The 19,039-nt window shown below is 43.6% G+C and overlaps 1 protein-coding gene across 1 annotated transcript in view; it reads right to left on the bottom strand.

The window, feature by feature from the left end:
- TNNI3K (TNNI3 interacting kinase) overlaps positions 1 to 19,039 on the bottom strand; it is a 322,872-nt gene that overhangs the window by 179,191 nt on the left and 124,642 nt on the right. The window contains 7 exon segments of the mRNA XM_072638208.1: positions 6,133 to 6,239; positions 8,057 to 8,087; positions 8,090 to 8,250; positions 8,371 to 8,428; positions 8,518 to 8,610; positions 9,689 to 9,745; positions 10,964 to 11,050. Of these exon segments, the coding sequence (XP_072494309.1) occupies positions 6,133 to 6,239; positions 8,057 to 8,087; positions 8,090 to 8,250; positions 8,371 to 8,428; positions 8,518 to 8,610; positions 9,689 to 9,745; positions 10,964 to 11,050 (594 nt within the window).

The raw sequence follows: 19,039 nt of genomic DNA, 5'->3' as shown, positions 1-19,039 counted from the left end.
AAGGAGAAGCAACATCCTTATAGGGAAAACATATAAAGTGTAATGCCTCATTAGCACTGGGGATTTCCAGGAGGAAAAAAAAAAGAAGCAGAAAAATGACAGAAAATCATAGAAAATAATTAGGGTGTGGTGATTGGGACATTGTTCCAGGACACAAAATTTAGTGGGAGTGCGGTGGCCTTTTATATAGTTAGAAACAAAACGAGTACCGAGTTATCAAGAAGAGCTATCAAAGATAGGAAACTACTAAATGGTGAATGCTTCCTTTCCCTAAAAGGAGTGAGCTCCCAGCTCCTGACCTGATGGAGGAGAAGCTGCCCAGTGTCCCAAGGCTTCTGATATCCCAGTAGGGCCCCCATGTCCCTCAAATGAATTCATTTTTACAAAGTTCATTTCTAGGTGCATGACAGCTGCTTATCTCAGAGGTTCTTTGCAAAGTTTTCTCTAGACACACAAAAAAATAAGTTATGGCCTTGATACAGTATAGGGTCTTTAAAATTACAGAAACAAATGAACATTTAATCAAAGAATCTTAAGGGAAGTGATAGGGGAAAAGTGGCAATGAAGGGGCCCAGCAGTACCAGATCTCAGACACATAAGCATCACAACTGTTTGGTGTAAGTAAAAACTGATCAGTAGACCAGATTGGGTAAATAAGAGCCCCAACTCCCAATAAAGTGAGCATAGTAATATGGTGTTCAACAAATTTAAGGACACTAATGACTATGGAAGAATTTCCTTGTCAATAAAAACTCAGGGGAAACCTGGAAAGCAGGACTGTAGATACTAGATTTAGACCAGCATCTTATGCCAGAAGCCATTATAAGCTTCAAATGTATATCTGACCTAGAGATAGCGTTCGCCACTCTGGCCAGGGAAAGAATTTAACTAAATAATGGATAGACATTCAGAAAGGAGATTAAAATGGACAATTTTAATAACATAAATTTGAAAATCTGCACCAGCAAAATGAGAAAAGTCTTGGCCCTGTGATTAAGAGTAAGTCATTTAGAGCCTGGCACCTCAGTTTCTTTATTATTTTTCCTAACAGAATGTTAGATTTTATTTTATTTTTTAATTAATTAATTTGTTTTAGGCTTTCTATTTGTAAAACAAAATGGGGGCAATAGGACTGGCATTACCTCCCTCCTACATGTCTTGTGAGGGAAGCATTTTGCAATCCTTAAATATTACCTGAGTTCTTCACTATTCTTACCGACAAAGACTCACACATACCTTGACTGTTATATTACCCATATTGCTCCTAACTAGCAATCTATCTCTTTTAATACATAGAAAAAATATGAATGTGAAGAATGTAAAGAAACATCGGGACTGAGACAGAGGGAGTGGAAGCAGGGGAAAAAACAACCTCACAAATACTACAGCATTATAAATAAAAAGAACCGGACAGCCCTCCCCCCCACCAATAGAACTCTGTGTAGGCTTATTGACTGAGTCTTGTCTTAAAGAAGAGATGAGGTGAGCCTCCCCATCTCCTTCTAGTGAGGGAGACAATGACTGTTGTGAATTGCATACACTGACAGAATGGGTGGATGTCTTGTTTATCCTGTAGGAGGTAACATAAGCATTTCATGAAGTTGGAGTTTCTTGTGACTTCCAAAACTTTACTAGAGATAATTGGTGACCAGTCAAGGACCCCAGCCAACCACACTCACAGGTGTTTGGGTGGGTGACTTGCAGGAGTTTTTTCAAGCTACTTTAATGAATAGATTAGCTCCTAGCTGGGTATTCAGTAGATTCATAAATGTGGGGGTCTCTTGAGCCAAAAATTCTCCAAGTGTAAAAACTTCTCAGGCAAGAGAACAATTAGGCAACATTTTTAATGAAAGAGATTCAAGGAATATATACATGCAACAAAAGCATGCTGTCAGTGGGGGTCATTGGACCTGCACTGGACCTGTGTCTCTAGGCCCATGATTGTGGACACATGGAACATGGGTATGAGAGTAGGTCCCTGATGTAGCTCCCAAGTACCTGTGGATTTCTAAAATTGAACCTCTATTGATTATTCTCTATGTTGTCACTTTCTAAAATCATCCCCTGATTTAGTTAACATCACATCTTCGAAAATAGAATGATTTTAGCTATTAGCAGCTTTGTTTTTTTAATTATCTGTCATTTGTCATTGGGAAGTTGGCTTTTCTAAATTGACTATAATTTTTTTTTGTCTTTCACTTGTTACCAGAAGAGCTAAACATGCAAATAGGAACAGAAAAAAAAATTAGAAGGGATCTGTATTTATAGAAAGACTCTTGGCATATAAAGCCAAGACTCTATAAACTCTAAGTCAAGGACTAACATACCTTGCAAAGCTGGGTTCAAACCAACTTCTCAAAGGGGCGTTTAAAGACTGTATGAGCCGGAGCCATCCTCCTGGTCCAGACTCCTCTGCACTACTCCCTTTTGCTGCAGACAGACTGGCCCTTGTTTGTGGTGCTCGCATGTGATAGTCATCCCTTGATTGCATGGAGTTCCCATTAGACTCACATCAATTTCTCCGAACCTCAGCTCAGATGCCAATGCCTACATGAGGCTTGCACTGATTCCTCCAAAGAGGTTGCTATGTGATGTAGTGGATAGAACACTGGGCCTGATGTCAGGTTCAAATCCAGCCTCAGACACTTGACAACTGTATGACCTTGGGGAAATCACTTACCATATGTCTGCCTTAGGTTCCTCAACTGTAAAATGGGGATCATGATGGCACATGCCTCACATGGAGGATTAAATGAGACAGCAAAGTACAGAACACATTTTGTTTTGCCTCTTTTTGCCCAACTCTGTGACCACAAAATTAGAGTTGTAAGGGAAGTCAGAGGTCATCTACACTGACCCCCTCGTTTTATAATTAAAGACCTGAAGTTTAGATAATTAAGTAGCTTGTTGAAATTTGAACCTGGCTGTTATCTCCTGCTCTTTGGTGCCCACTGCCTTCCCCTGCTCCCATTGGAAGAAGGTCTCCGGCCTGGCTGCAGACCCTGTCATGTCACCACCACGCTGCTTTCACCCCACCCATCATGGCTGTCCCTCTCCACCTCCACTAGGACCTTGAAATTGGCCTCTGGTATACAGACTGTGCAAGGTGAGCTCCTGTATTCTCTTACCTGAAACCAGTAGTATCTTCACAGACAGATTCTTTGGTACATAGATGGACTCAAAGTGCCTGCCATTACCCAGGCCCACCATCACTAAGCGATCATATATTTAGTAGGAGAAGGGACCTTAGAGGCCATGTTATCCAACCTGCTGATTTTCAAGATGTGGAAACTGAACCCTGGAGAATTCAAGTAACTTCCCCAAGGTAATCGAGGCTATAAGTTAAGGTCAGATTTGAACCCAGGCCCATCTCTCCAAATTCAGCCCTTTAAGTTTGAACTGCAACACAGTGCTTCTAGTCTTTAGAGAAGAAATGGACTTTAGCAATCATTTAGCTCAACCCTATTTTACCTATAAGGAAAGTAAGGCCCAGAGTGGTTAAGAGACTTGGTCCAGGTATAAAGGCAGCATGAAAAGCTTAGATTGAACCTTTCTCCTGACTTTCCAAATCCAACCATCCTGACACTACATGACAGATGTCTCTTGACTTTTTCCTCCATTTCCTGTCCTATTTCGGCTATGGACATGGAGTGTCTCCAGAGAAGGGGTGTTCTCATCTCAGGGTAGGGTACAGGATCCCAGCTTTTCCCAAACATACGGTGAAAGCTTTGGGTACCATTCAAGGGTGCATGGCATGAGCCTTAGGGATCTGAGTGCTCTAGCATCTAGGCCAGGGTCCCTTTGAAATACTCCTAATGCAAGAGGATGCATGTTTTTCAAATCAGTAAAAACCCACAGATGCAGAAAATGCACAATTATCCTTTGTGTGCCTGTAACATACCATGAAAACTACAGCACAATGGCAGTGAGCACACCTGAAGTCAAGGTCACCACTTCACAATGTGCTAAGTTAGCTTTTTGGCTACATCGGTTTGCTAAGAGCTGGGAGTGAGACCTGAGGATCCTTACAGGCAGGGGAAAGCAAGGTTCTTATTAAAACAAAGGCCTTCCTCAGAAAGAAAGTTTAGGAAAGTGCCAAGCAGCCAAAGCCCCATGATGAGCAAGAGTGAACAGGCCCAGAGACAGACAGATGAATGAATAATGAATGACAAGGCAATCTCAGTCTAGATCATGGACAACCTCATAATGCTTGCCATCTCCCCGTGAAAATCTAGCTCTGAGTGCAGGAGCAGCACATATGCTATCTCCTCCAGGAAGTCCTCTCTGATTACCTCAGGCAGCACCAGCTTTTTATCTGTCCTGCCTTCATTAGCATTGGCTGTGCACCTCTCTGGTGGCATAAGAAGGTGTAGTCTGGTAAATTATGGGCTACAGGAGGGTAGAGACCCTGCCCTGTCACATCTTCATATTTCTGCCTCACACAGGGCTTTGAACAAAACAAGCCATCCTCTTCCTTGTTTTCTGCGGCACAATAATATTCCATGATGTACCAATACAGCAGTTGGTGCACCCATTCCCAATTCATTGGTCAGAAGTACTCCCCTTCCCTCCAATTAGAAAGGAAGAAGGAGAAAGATACACGCTTCTTAATTTTTAATATTTAAAAAATAAATCTATCTAGAAGCAGAACAAAATGAAGGAGGAACTTGATACATTTTAAAGTTTAAAAATGTTATTTTCACAGAAGTCCTATTTCAGAGAGTTTTCTGCAGAGCACTTTTCACTACTGCCTCCATGATCAAGGTCTGTGAATAGCTGGTTCTCGGGCTGTAAGGGGATGGGCTGGAGGACCTGGGTCTGTCTAGCTCAGAGAAGACTGGGGGGAGGACAGAATAACTGCCATCCTTAAATATTTCTGTACTAAAGCTCTTCCTGGGACTTTCATATAGCATTCTGTTGGACCATCTGAGAAATGGGAAGAAGGTGACATGTGCAAATTTAGCCTCAATGGAAGGGAAGGGAGCAGGCCCCTTCATAATAAGGAGACTCTCCTGAGGTGCAACTGCCTGGACCACCATAGAAGGGAGGAGCCCCTCCCCTTGAGCACCGCTGACCAGAGCCTGGATGGCCACTCTGGGCATCATATGGCCCAGCATCAATCAAGGTATCTTCCAACCCTGAAATTCTGGGATTTTGTGACAAGCTCAGTTCTTCCTTGAGGACCAGCAAGTATCCAAGAGAACCAGGAAAGGAGTCTTGACCATGACCCTTTCCTAGCTAGTTGTTAGTTTCTGGGTGAGCCTGAGAACATTAGAAGCAAAAAGTAAAAGATCCCATGGAAGCGACTTTTCTGAGGCTTCCTGAGAGTCGCCGTCCCCTGCAGGGCAGAGGTGCTGACCTTAGCCTCAGTCACTTTGGTTGTTTGTTTTTAACATTTTGAGACTCCTATTTTGATGTAATTGGTTTCCTTTGTAATCCTATATATTTTATGCATTAAAACATTTTGAGGAAAGGGTCCACAGGCTTCACTAGACTGACAAGATTCTGTGTCACGCAAAAAGTGAAAAAGCTCTGCTCTAGCGACCTTTGGGACAGCCAGAGAGATGTGGTACAACTATCCTCTCCTACAAAAAAGGGCTGGGGATCCTCTGCCTTTCGCCATCCCAAGGCTGACCAAGGGTCAGCAAGCAGCTTTCAGAAAGAAAACCCAAGGGTGCAAGGCAGTTTAATGTGCATTATTATAATTTCTGCCATCACTTTGTAGTTCAGGCAGTCAGCAAAACAATGCACTCACCCAGATGTGTAGTCTCTGCCAATGCCTGAGGAGAACACGCTCCAGCTAATCTGGATAGCCCACCCTTGGGCTGGGATCATTTCAGGCCTCATGCAGACCCCTGCCCCCTCACCCCCACCCCCACCAAAGTTCTCCTGCCTGGCACATGTTGAATTGAATGAAAACAGGTTTCCTACACATGTTCTCTCCCCCCCCTCCACCTCACGCCTGCCCCCATTCCTAGGATTGTAAACTGATTTCTAAGTACCATGCGAATGATCAGAATGGATCAGGGGTGCACAGAGAAATTTTTCCTCTTAAACTTTTCCTCTTAAATTTGTCTACGTGCTCCCTGCCAGACACACATTTCTGGGCTTAGTAGTGACCAAGCAAGACAGACCTATTTAAGTCCCTGCGGATGATGGGCTGGGTCAGGTTGTGAAGATACTCCATGCCTTTGGCGACATCCACAGCAATGATTAATTTCGATTGTAAGTCCAAAGTCCTAGGAAGTGACAGTGATGTTAAGGAGCCTGACTGGGTAAAGCGAAATGCATGTATCTCAAACAGCAGATGATGGATATTAGTTCACTTTTGTCCGTGTTAGTCTCCCGCAATGGAATGGAAGTTCCTGGGGCAGAGCAGGATTTCTATACCTGCAGAGACTAGAATAATGCCTGGTAGATACAAAACATTGAATGTTTTCTAAATTAAACTGGACGTTTCTAATTCAGTATTTCTCTCCCTCCCTCCCTTCTCTCTCTAAATATATATCACATAAACTGTAAATCATTGTATACATGCATATAAACATGGATATGTATGTGTATACACACACACACACACACACACACACACACACTTCTATTCAGACTCTGGATGCTCCATCCTATTTTATCACACGACATTCTCTTCTATTCTGTCATTTGTTGTGCGGTGTGAGATCAGCCAGACCTGTGATTTCATTGGCCAGTGGAGGCTGGAGCCTTCTCTGCAGCTCTTGGTCTCCTCAGATTTACAGAGACTTGGGCAGTGAAAGGACTTGTCCAAGGTCAAATATTTGTCCTTGAACCCAGGTCTTGTTGTCTTCTAGGTCAGCAATTTATCTTCTGGGCCATGGTAGCTCTCTTATGTAAATCTATGCGCATAAATATATTATCTTCTAAAATATATAATGAATATTTATTATAATAGGTAATATGTACAGATTTGACTTACAGATTCTCAACTAAAAGGGGTCTTAAATGTCTTCTAGTCTGACCCTTTTGCTTCAAATGTAAGGAAACTGAGGCCTGAGGGGCTGGCACAAGGTCATACAAAAAGTACCTGTCTGAGGCAAAAGGTGGCCCCCTCAGTTACCAGATTCCAAATGAAGTGTTTTCCCCTCCATCTGTGGGTTACTTTTCAGATTACATAAAAAGGGGGTGGGTTTACCTTTTAAATCAGATGATGTATCATTTTGTACTGACTCTCATCTGAGCCTCTCTTTGAAAAAGTTTTGGTCTAAAATGTTCTAACTCACACAATTATACCTGAAAGGGGGCCCAAACCCAGGTTTTAACTCAAAAGGAGCTCTATCAAGCATTTGGTCCAACATCCTCAGTTTCCTCTTTGGAAAGTAAAGTTCCCAGCCTGGGGTCACCTGGGTAGTTCTATGAGGTCCTATCTCATAGAAAGTGGGCTGGAAAGCCTGGGCAGGGGTGGGGGTGAGGGGGGAGGTTTCTGGAAAGGAGATTCTTTTTCAGTCATGACATACGTACATTTCAAAAGACTATTCAAAATTCAGTTGAAGCAGGGACATTAATTTAAATTTCTTTCACAGACATTGTGATCTCTAGTCCTTACTCTATGCATGGGTCACATAGATCTACTTTATTGGGCTGTCAGATGCCCCTAATTATTACAGGCTTTAATTAACAGCTTCCGAATCCGAGGCGTTTGTTACCTGCCGCTGCGTGGTGCACAGAAGGCACAGAATTATTTTTATCCATTAAAAAATCATGAATAAGGGGCACATGGATGAGACATAGGTGTGCTTGACACAGCCAGGCCGGCAAAGAAAAGCCAGAATCCACCATTGTCTCGTACAGATAGAAGCCTACTAAGCTTTCCTTCTTCAGTTCAGATCTGGAGTTTCATTAGTTTGGGGACCCTCTTCGTCCCATGCATGGAGGTGAAGTCTGTCTAGAGTGCTGGGACGCTTGGGACTCCCCCAGGACTGCACGGTCAAGAGGTGGGGGCCAGCTCTTCTCGACAAGCAAGGCTGGCCCGCCCTGCCTCCCCCAAACCGCCACATTAGGCCTCAAGACAAAGGTCCCGTACCTCTTCTGCTCATGGAGGAGCGAGAACAGGGACCCCCGGAGATATATTGAGTGACGATGGCGAACTGGCTGGGATCCTTCAAGCAGGCTCCGACAAACTGGATCACGCAGGGGTGGTTGAGACGGCAAAGGATGGACACCTCTCTGCAGAACATCTCCACGTCGGACTTGGAGCAGTAAGTGTGGGCGCGATAGCTGGACAGCAGCAGCGAAGGGAAAGGGTCAGCAACCAGCGGATAGCAGCGGGACGCCTGCCTGGGTCTCCTAACAAGGAGCTGAGGATGCCCGCGTCGGCCGGCCCGTTTTCTGCCTTACCGTTTGATCGCTACTACTTTGTTCCTGCATCGCCCTTTGTAGACTTTTCCGAAAGACCCTGAAACGATTGAAAGCGAACAAGTGGAAGTCTGTTTCCTGAGGCTACTGGACTTCTAATGCAGGCCCATTTTCCCTTCCCCAGGTTGCCTGAGCCAATAATTTCATGGAACTCAATTTCTGAGAGCTGAAGATGGAAGTGGGAAGGCAGCCCCGCCCGCAGGAGGAGGACGTCTGCCTTTTCTGCAAATAAGAAAAGTTTTTTCTATATGTAAAGGGCATTTTTAAAAAATCGCCACACACTCTCTTGACTTCACTGAGGCTGTTCTCCAGCCACAGCTGATTTCTGACCATAAATTGGTTGACTTGTAAGCCCTTGCCTCTTCGCCTGGGAGCCTACAACAAACCCCAATATTGCGAGCAAATTCTCCGCACTAGTGCTGCCCAGGGACTCGGGGTACCAACTATCCCATGAGCTCATTCTTCCCAGAGCACTGGGGCAGCGCCTTAAAAATCCTTCTTCCGAGGATATGGTGCCCTGTCTTCTGTCTTTGACCATTCCTGTTTGGACTAATGTTTGTCTTTTATTTTCCACCCTGATGGGATCCCGGGACACGCTTGCTTCTATTACCTGCCATATCTGCCAACTCTGGAGGATGGCTCTTAGGTGACCCCATTATCTAGTGAACATGAAGCCTCTTACAGCAAGATGATCTGACCAAGATGATACTGACAAGCCTCAGAAGCGTGGTCATTCAGTGAGGGTTGGGCACTCACATGCAGCATGCTAAATTGCATAATGAGAGTGTCTGAAAAGCTGAAATTTGGAAGTACAAGTTGGCCATCTGCTTTCCTCTTCTCTTCTTTAAAAAAAAAAAAAACCTTGCCCAATTTGTGGCATTCATTCCTTCAGATCTCACCCCAAGTCAATAATGCTTTTTAATATTTTAAAAGACCCAATTTTATATCCTACTTAGCCCCCAACCCCTTCCCTATGCAAGAATAGGAAGATATTTTCTAGTTTTCTTGAGAATATGAGATCAAGAAGAAGAAATAGACACCTAAGGGGGTGCATAGTGTCTCATGAGAGGTGAGTCAAAGCCCTATGCTCACCTGCATGTGAGTTGTGAGGCTGTTGCCCCCACATCTATCCATTCACACTAATTATTTCCCAATGGTCTTAACATCTTTTACACTGTTCATTTACTTACAATGTTTTAAACTGCTAAATGTTAGTAGAAAATGATCAACTTTGGAATATCATTTGGTCATGCAAAAACAAAAAAGTATCTGGGCTTGCCCATTAAAGTATTTACAGTACCTTTAGTCATGCTTTTAATCTTTCCCAAGGGAGATGGAACAGAAACATAGGAGCCATCTGAAATCAAAGAAGTGATGCCGCTGAAAACCTGAGAACAGAGTCCAACTCCCTCTCAGAAAGTGATCAAAACATGTGCACATGCATACACATGTGCTCATGGACAAGTGTGCATACATGTGTGTGTGCACAACCATGCAAGGTGCTCGTGGACATGTGTACATATGTGTGCATGCACAACCATGCAAGGTGCTCATGGACATGTGTACATATGTGTGCATGCACAACCATGCAAGGTGCTCATGGACACATGCACATACGTTTTTCCTGAATCATGAACAAAAGAATTTAATTAGAGAAACAAAATGAGATTCTTAGTTTAGGTTCATTTTCTTCTCCTAGACACTGAGTCTGAACTTCAGGTAATTAGAAAGTAAGAGGAAAAAGTGAGAAAATTGAGTTTCTCCAGCACTTCTGCTTTCTCTTTGTGTTTGCTTTGTTCGTTTGTCATGGACCCCGTTGGACATTTGGGCCTTTTTGGAGCGAATAAAGTGAGATACCTAAGATTATAAAGGTTATAAAAGTCTTATACCTAAGATTTTACATTTATATACACAGACATATATATGTAATATATATGCATATATATGTGTGTGTGTGTATGTATGTGCATATATATATATATATATATAGAGAGAGAGAGAGAGAGAGAGAGAGAGAGAGAAAGAGAAAGAGAGAGAGAGAGAGAGAGAGAGAGAGAGAGAGAGAGAGAGAGAGAGAGAGAGAGAGAGATGGATTATAAAGATCAATTACATTGAAATAAAAAGCATGCGCTTTTCCCATCTGAGGTCACAGACCTCCTGGAATCTATGCACATAGATAGATTCATGGATCCAGATAAGATCCAGATGGATCTCTGGATAAGAGCCCTGCTGGCAGACTTACACTGTGTTAGGACTGAGGACACTCTGCTGGGCTTAATTGAATATGAAAGTGGTTTACCATTCATCTAGTCCTCTACTCTCATACAGGAACCTCATAAATATCCTAAACTTTGGGAATGGGGATTTAGGAAGTAAAGCAGCAGCACCAAAAGCCTGTGACATGCACCTTCCCATTAAGTCTCCTGTCAACGTGACGTTTCTTAATATTAAGCAAGCATTGCCCCTCATCTCCATCCTCCCCCTCCCAACCCCCTCAAATAGCAATGGTCTTTATTCCTCTGTAAGAAGACTGATCAGTAAAGAACAGTAACCCTGTAATTAGAAAGTCACCTACCTCCTCCTGGCTGAGAGTACTCATTACAGGGCAGCTCATCCTGAGGCCTCTTGTAGTGCTTCAGGAGTGTGATGATGGCATCATGCACTTTGTGGAAAGACCAGAAGGACCAACAGTCTTCATTGGGAATATATTTTCTTACTCTTTTCCTCTTCCTACTTAAAAAAAAAAAAAGGCTCCTCCACAGTTAATTATCCAAAAGGAGGAGACTTCAGCCTCAGATGCTGGGCCCTTGCAGACCTTGCCAAGGTAACTGTAAGATGAGCAAAAGACCATTCCAAAAGTGGAAAGTGTCAGGAAATTAAAGGCAGAGACACCCATCCATCTGCAAAGATACGCCGCCCAGTATGAGGCCAGACGCCATTAATTCCGAATTTGTAATGACTCATTCAGAGGCTGGGCTGAAGTTTATTCAGTTATCAAAGTCTGTCCTTAGAGAGAGTGCAAATTAATAACATAAATGAGATTTTCAAGGTAGAAGATTCCAGAACAGATTTTTACAAAAGTTCTTCAGCATCAGACAATGAAAGGGAAAAGACAGAAAAAATGGGGGAAGGTGAGTGGCAAAAAAAAGTTTTGTGATTGGAATTGTGAAGACTGGTAGTAAAATTTAAGACCTTGAATTAAGGACCACATGAATGCTACCCTGTTCTCCTTAGCTCACTATCAAATCCTCCTTTCACAATATCTGCAGCCTCTAGGCACATGCTGATAAATGTTCAGCAAACAGCTCTCTGAAAAGAAAAGTGTACACATTCCATTTTTAAGTTTAGTCTATATTATTAACATTGTTAACATTTTCTCCATCATTTTCCCAAGTCTAGGTAATCAACCAGATATTAAAAACCAACCTTGATTCACAGCTTTTGCTGATTGTTGAGGTGTATAGGCTTGCACTAAGAATTTAACAACTGGCTTTTGTGAACTGGTATGAGATGTCTCCAGAACAACCCCTGGTTGTATCCATTCTTGATTCTTTTACACATCTCCAGTCCCTTCACTAATCCTCATACGACCATCTCTGGCCAAGAAAAAGAAAGACATCAGTCTGGGTGGGAAACAGCAACAGTTACTGTTGAAAATCACTCTGAAGCTAGGAGGGTCAAGAGGAGCACTAAGGCAGGGGCCCATTGGCGTCAAAAAGGGCCATGCCCTGGCTCCTTCTTAAAGAGGACTATTCCATGAATGGGCGTTGACTCACCCTAAGTGAGTACCTGCAAAGACCTCTGCCTAAAGGGCCCAAGGTCTCCCAGTGCATTCTGGGTCATCTCCAGTCATCCTGATGAATATCTGGTCACTGGATTCAGATGGCTCTGGAGGAGAAGTGAGGCTGGTGATCTGTCCAGCCCTCCCTCACCCAAAACAAAGTCAAGTGCAAGTCATGTCATCGTTTCTCTGATGGCGTGGTGTTCTTTGGCAACGAAGGACAAACACAATATGACAATCTCTAGATATGCCATCATCCACCTCGCATGCCTTTTTTTCCTCATTCTCATTGTGGACCACAAATGATGAGGTAGTTGGGGTCCCTTGTCCCCACATTGTCTATGATTGCCATAAAATCAACCAGTCCCTCCCTTGGGATAAAAATTGGGTCCAGAATATCCATTTCCACCTTCACTTCCTCCATCTTTAGACATTGTCAAACAAAAAATATATTTGCTGTTCTCCTTTTAGCAGAAAGAGAATTCCTCCAGCTAAAGGGACAATTCCTTTCTCCTCCACATTATGGGATCATACCAGGCTTGTGATGTTTTCTGAGCTCCTACTTTAGTTCTTCTTGCCATACAGTGGCTTTAGGGTCCTTACTTGGAAATGCTGGAAGGACTTACGGCTTAGGCGGAGCTGAGCTAGAACTGAGTTTAGGCATCATAAAAAGGGGGCAATTCACCTCAAAGTGACAAAATGTTACCTTTTCCCCTTTAAGGGCTCTATGGTTGTAAGCTATTGTCATTACCCACACATAGATGCATACTTACATACAAAACATGTATGCATTGTATTGTAGATACATGTACATGTATTATTATTATACTTAAGTGAATTCAATGGCCCCCAGAGGCTCTGCTTGGTTTTTTCTTCCTCTGTCATCATCATGACTCAGGTACTCCTAGGTCTGTTCCATCTGCTGGCTTTCTTTTGTATATTATCTTTCCTCCTTAGGCTTTAAGCTCCTTGAGGGTAGGAACCATCTTTTGCCTCTTTGTAGTCTCTTTGCTTAGTATGTTCTAGCACACAGTAGGCACTTAATAAAAGCTTCTTGACTGACTGATCAATCCTTGGAACCTTAAGAAATACACCTGAGAGGAACTAGAAGAAGAGCCTACAAAAGAGAGAGAAGGATTCCCAAGGCTAGGAAGCGGGGAGGATCCCATTGGTTCCATACATTTCCTAAGAGATAGTGAGGTGATGACTTTGTGCAGCTCTGCCTCACTGCAAACCAATTCACATCAAGTCTGGACATCACCCGTGATGATGACGGGTCCTCTCTGAAAACGAAGAACAAAAGAGAGCAACATACGTGTCTCCATGTGTGTCTGACTCCTTTGATGACCTCTAATCGCACATTCTAAATGTCTTTCTGACATGCAGAACTGGATGTGTAGGAGACAGCTTCAACTCAACATGTCTGACGCTGGGCTCATTGTCTTCTTCCACTAAATCCTCCCCCTGCTCTCTTACATCTCACTGGTGAAGGCAGCACCAGCCTCCCAGCCCTCAATCTTAAAGGCAAGGTGTCACCTACAGCTCTTCACTCCCCCCCCCCGCCATATCCGATCTGTTGTCAAGGATTGTCTGCAGCATTTCTCTAATACACCTTCTTATCTCCTCTGATGCTGCCACCATCCTGGAGCAGCCCCTCATGACCTCATGCCTGGATCATTACAATAGCTGGTGTGTGTGTGTGTGTGTGTGTATGTGTGTGTGTGCGCACGCGCATGTGTGTGCGTGTGTCAGGGGAGGGGTCTGTTTGCCTTACGTGTCTCCTCATCCCAGCCCATTCTCCACTCAGTACTAAAATGATCTGGATTTACCTAAAGCATAAGTTGAATCACATCACACATACCCCTTCCCACCCTTCAGCAAACTCCAGGGGCTCCCTATTGCCTATGTGATCAAATCCCAAATGCTCTGCTGGATATTCAAAGCCCATCATAGCCTAGCCCCCTCCTACCTTCCCAGTCTTTGCACGCCCTGCCCCCCCAAATGTTCCCTCCTGTCTGCTGACATGAGCCTCCTGGCCTCTCTTCTCTGACTGTCCTCTCTTCCTTCTCTCCACCTCTTGGCCCCTCCGGCTCCTTTTAAGTCCCAACTATATTCCTGACTTCTGCAAGAAGAACAAGCTATCATTTGTGTAGCATGTACTATGGACCAGGCACTGTGTTGGCAGCTTTACAATGATCATCTCACTGGATTCTCACATTTTACAGGTAAGGAAACTGAGAGAATTTGAGGTGAAGTGACTTCCCAGGGTCACACAGCTAGGAAGTGTCTGAGACTAATTTCAGTGCTGGTCTCCCTGACTCCAGGCCCAAGAACCACCTAGCTGACCCACCAAGGAAGCCTTTCCCTCCACTCTTTCCCTGGTGCTACCTGGCTGCCTCTGTACCATGCTATTGGCACAGAAGTTCCCCTAGGGAAACTGAGAGTTTACGAGATTTGCTTTGAGAAGTGTCACACAGTTAGTGGATTTCAGGCATAAGGCTGGTTTCTAGTCCCCCGACACCAAAAACAGTCCTCTAGACAGTGCTATTATTAGGGTTTTGCTAATGGCTAACTGGGATGTTGATATTTTTCCAGGGCCAGAAATAAACCTTACCCCATAAAGGCCCCTTGGGGAGGGGGAAGAAAAAATCATAAAGAGACCTAGTGTTTGTACCCGCCTGAGTCCTCTGACCATCTCCCCTTCCTGCCCACCTCCACTTGTCTGCCTTGGGCACTTGCCTTTGACTTAGTACACTGCCAGCCCCACAGGTTCCTGTCCCTGATGCCACCTCCAGATGGGCGCAAGTGAGTCACTGATCACTCTTGGATCACACCGTTCATCTCAGCTGCTCTCTGGGCTCCACTTGTTCAGAGCAGCTGTAACTTCCTGCCAACACAGCAGTCCCATTGGCTGCCATTTTTCTCCAGGATGCTTTTTATCAAGAATCTAATGAGTGCATGGATCCTGGTTGAAGAGAAGTTTGAGGCTGTTGGAAAATGCCAGTGGGCCCTCCCACCCCCAAACATGAAGAACCGGCTCCCTGGAGGTCCCACCTCCTGCTCAGTGTCTGCTGAGGCTGAGACAGTCTCCTGAAATATGCTTCATCCTTCTTCGCCAAGACTGTCATCCCAAATGCGATAAGCCTTTCAAGTGCCTTTGGGAACTTTAGACCACCTAGGGCCAACGACTGGATATTCATCTCGGGAAAGAGGAGAGTTTCTGGGATGGAGAGCAGGAGTGCAGGGATTATGGAGAAATAGAGAGAGCCCAGGATATACTAATGGAACACTTGTCCAGAGGTCATTCAAAGTCTGATAAAGAAATAAAAGAAATATAAAGAACTAAAATAGTTGACTCTATCAAACAGTTAGTATTTGTGTTCAAGTATCCTACATAAGTCTAGGGCTGATGTGACGAGGTTTGATGAACACTGAACAACGAACACTTCCACAGCACATTTCTCTTGACTATCTTAGTGTTTTGTAAAATCTTAATACACTGTCAGGGGCAGAGTGGAGGGATTGTTGGACTTACAGTTTCAAAGACTTGGGTCAAAATTCCAATTAATTCATCAACAAATCTATTTTTCTTTTCATAATTAAAATTCTTTTTAAAATATTAATGTTTATTTTCTCTCCCTCTATATCCCTTTCCTGTCGAGAAAAAAAGGAAAAGCAACTCCCTTATAAACAGTATATATAGTCCAGCCAAACAAATCTCAGTATTGACTCCATCACAAAACATATGTTTCATGTGGCAGATTGGATCTCTCAGCTCCATTTGGAGGCCCCCATCATTCTTTATTATGAGTTCTCCGGAATCAATGAATAGTCATTAAGAGAAGGCACAGGTAATAAGTACCTACTTTGTGTCAGTCAGAGCTATAAGTACAGAACACACACACACACACACACACACACACGTGAAGCAGCCCCTGCCTTCAAGGGGCTTCTAGGAACATCTTCCATGCTTACTACGTCATTTAGTCCGTAAATAGTTTTGTTTAAGAAAAGAAAAAACCCTGTAGCCAAGGTATATTCAAACAAAACAAATTCTCAAATTGTCCATGACCAAAAAAATAAATGTCTGTCCCGTTTTCTGAATCCATTACCTGTCTGTCATTTATTCCGAATGTGCCTCAGACAACTTCCAATGACTTGAAAGTCATAGCTTAATTATAACATGTACTTGGTGGGAGACCCTGCACTTAGAAAATCACGGGCCTGTTGCATATCGGCAGATTTCCTCATTGGTGCTTAACAAGCAGAATGTAAACTTTTGGAGAATAAGGGCAAGTTTCTATTTGTCTTTACCTCTCAAGCACCCATTACACTTCCTAACGCTGAGGAGGTTCTAACACAGGCTATTGAATAAAATGAATTCTACTTCATTTCTTTTCTTTACTCTTCTCTGCTCCTGTCTGTCTGATGCCCCATTTTCTCCCTCTTGGTTTAGCCAGACTTTTCTACGGACACCTCTTCTCTGCCATGGAGAGCTCCCTCGTGCATGATTCATATGCCTTTCATTTCATCACTTTCTAATCTTCAAACTCTCCAAGTTGCTGGATGATTATTTCTTCAATAAGTCAAGAATGTGTGATGTCATTGGTGTGAGTACACTCACTTTAGGAAATGATCTTTAAGAGGCAATACAGCTGAAACAATGCTTCACCCTGTACTAAACCTGGCGATGGACTCCGCTCTCTCACATTTAACACAGGCATAGAGTCATATGTGTCATATTCACGTTCTTTACAGTCTATCCAGAAGCACCTCCCAAAGCTGACATTCTAACGTCACAACCTTTAAATAACCAGTGTCAATATTCCTATCATTCCTGGGCTTTGGAGTAGGATATTATTGGACAAATAACAGTTAACTTAGGAGAATGCTCAAGGGATAGAGACTGATCCAATCCTGAACTGGAGTAAAGGGGGAGAGATCACAAACATACTCCATGATCTCTCCCTTTGGAGAGTACATAGCTTTACTTCATCACTGTCCTGCGTGTGGCCATCTCTTGAGCTAGGACAGCCCTCTCCAAGGACACACTTTCTTGGGATCTCTGAGCAAGAACACCCATGGAGAACACACTCACATTCTACACATTTGCTCCTATCTGCTCTTGCACTCACTTTAGACTCCAGAAGAGACATAGTTTTGGGGTCAACGTGATTTTCTGAAGTGCTCACTATATACCAAGCCCTGTGCTAAGTGCAGAGGACCCAAGAGAAGGTAAAAAGTCACAGAGAATAAGGGTAAAAACAATCTAAGCAGAGAAGTTGTCCACTCTCTTTTATTGGCCAGCATAGAGAAGTCCTCTCTTAGACAAGAATCTAACCTGATTAGAAAACTCAATTATGAGGCAGCAGCCCCAGGCATGGAAAGGTAATTAAGAGTCACCTTTTGTCCTTTTTAGAAGAAGTCAATGAGACTATCCCTGCTCTATAGGCAGTATGATACGGACTAGAAAAGTTTCTCCTTTATTCGCCACCCCAACCTTCTTCCATGAAAGAATCAGGTGATCAGGTATGTCCATGGGCAGCACAGCAGAGCCACAGGCTCCCCACCTTAATGGCAGGGAATGTTGAAGAGGTCTGCCCTTCCATCCTCCTAACCTGGGCCAGGTGAACTGTGCTTTTATATTTTGATAATCCATTGCCTTTTATGCATTTAAAAACACTATTCTGAGAAGACATTCATACGCTTCAGCTGAAGGGTTCTGGGACACAAATCAGTGGAGGACCCTTGCATAAGAGAACCAGGCCCACGCGGATACATCTCAGTATCATCCTCCTCCTCATCATCCATGATCACTCTACTCAAATCTCACAGGCCAGATCTAGTCAGGCCTCATGGAGAGACCAGCTGGGCACAGAGAGATGGCCATGGGCTCTCCAGCCTCTGATTTTCCAAATCACTGAGCCAGAGAGAGCCCGGAAAGACAGAATCCCCATCCCAGTCTCACTTCTGCATCTGCCTCATTGACCAAAGGGTCATTATGATAATCCAGGACCACAGATTTAGAAATAGAAAGGACCTTAGAGGACATTGAGTCTAACACTTCTACTTTACATGTGAGGGAACTGTGACTTTGAGAGATTCAGTGATAACATAGGATCAGGGATTTAGAGCTGGGGGCCATAGAGTCCCAATCCTTCCTTTCTACAAAGGAGGAAATTGTGGCAAAGAGAAGTCCAGTGTTGCTCAGGGTCATCCAGCCATTAAATCTCAAACATGGCTTTACTGACTCCAAGTTCAGGAGCCATGGATAACAGATTATTGCTATTGGGCTTCTCCCCTCCCTTTGGCCACACCAGAAGCTTCTTTGGATTGTCATGCAGTCTCCTGATGCTGGTCCAGGGTCTGCATGTGAACTTTTAGCTTTCTCAGTTCTTCTTGCAACCTCAGAGCATAGCTTGGAGGAGGAAAAACAAACAGAAAAAGAAGACAACCCACAATTCTCTCTCCTGTACCCCACTCTGGGTTTTTTAAAAATGTCTTTAGCTTTTAAGGTGCTAGATGTAAACTGAAACATATTTTCCCTGCCATCTGCATTGGAAGAAAGAGTGGGCAAACTCCAGGTGGGACGAGATAGGAACACAAACCTTCCTCATGTTGGTCATACTTATAGTACAGAGTTCGACTGACTGCAAAAAAATAAAAGGAACAAAGAACTTTCCTGGCCAACAAACGGGAATACGTTTTTCCCCGCAATGGTGCCCTAGAAATTACATTTTAATATTAAACTATTTGTTTGGAATAATTTTCAAAACACTTAAACTAGTCCTATATTTGGATGCCCACCTTAATGTTGCTGCAGTTCCGGGATCTCAGAATGACTGTCCTCAAATACTAAACACAACTTCC

This window comes from Notamacropus eugenii, chromosome 2 (assembly GCF_028372415.1).
Source record: "Notamacropus eugenii isolate mMacEug1 chromosome 2, mMacEug1.pri_v2, whole genome shotgun sequence".
NCBI lineage: Eukaryota > Metazoa > Chordata > Mammalia > Diprotodontia > Macropodidae > Notamacropus > Notamacropus eugenii.
The sequence above is the reverse complement of the archived record's forward strand: the minus strand, read 5'-3'. Positions and strand labels throughout refer to the sequence as shown.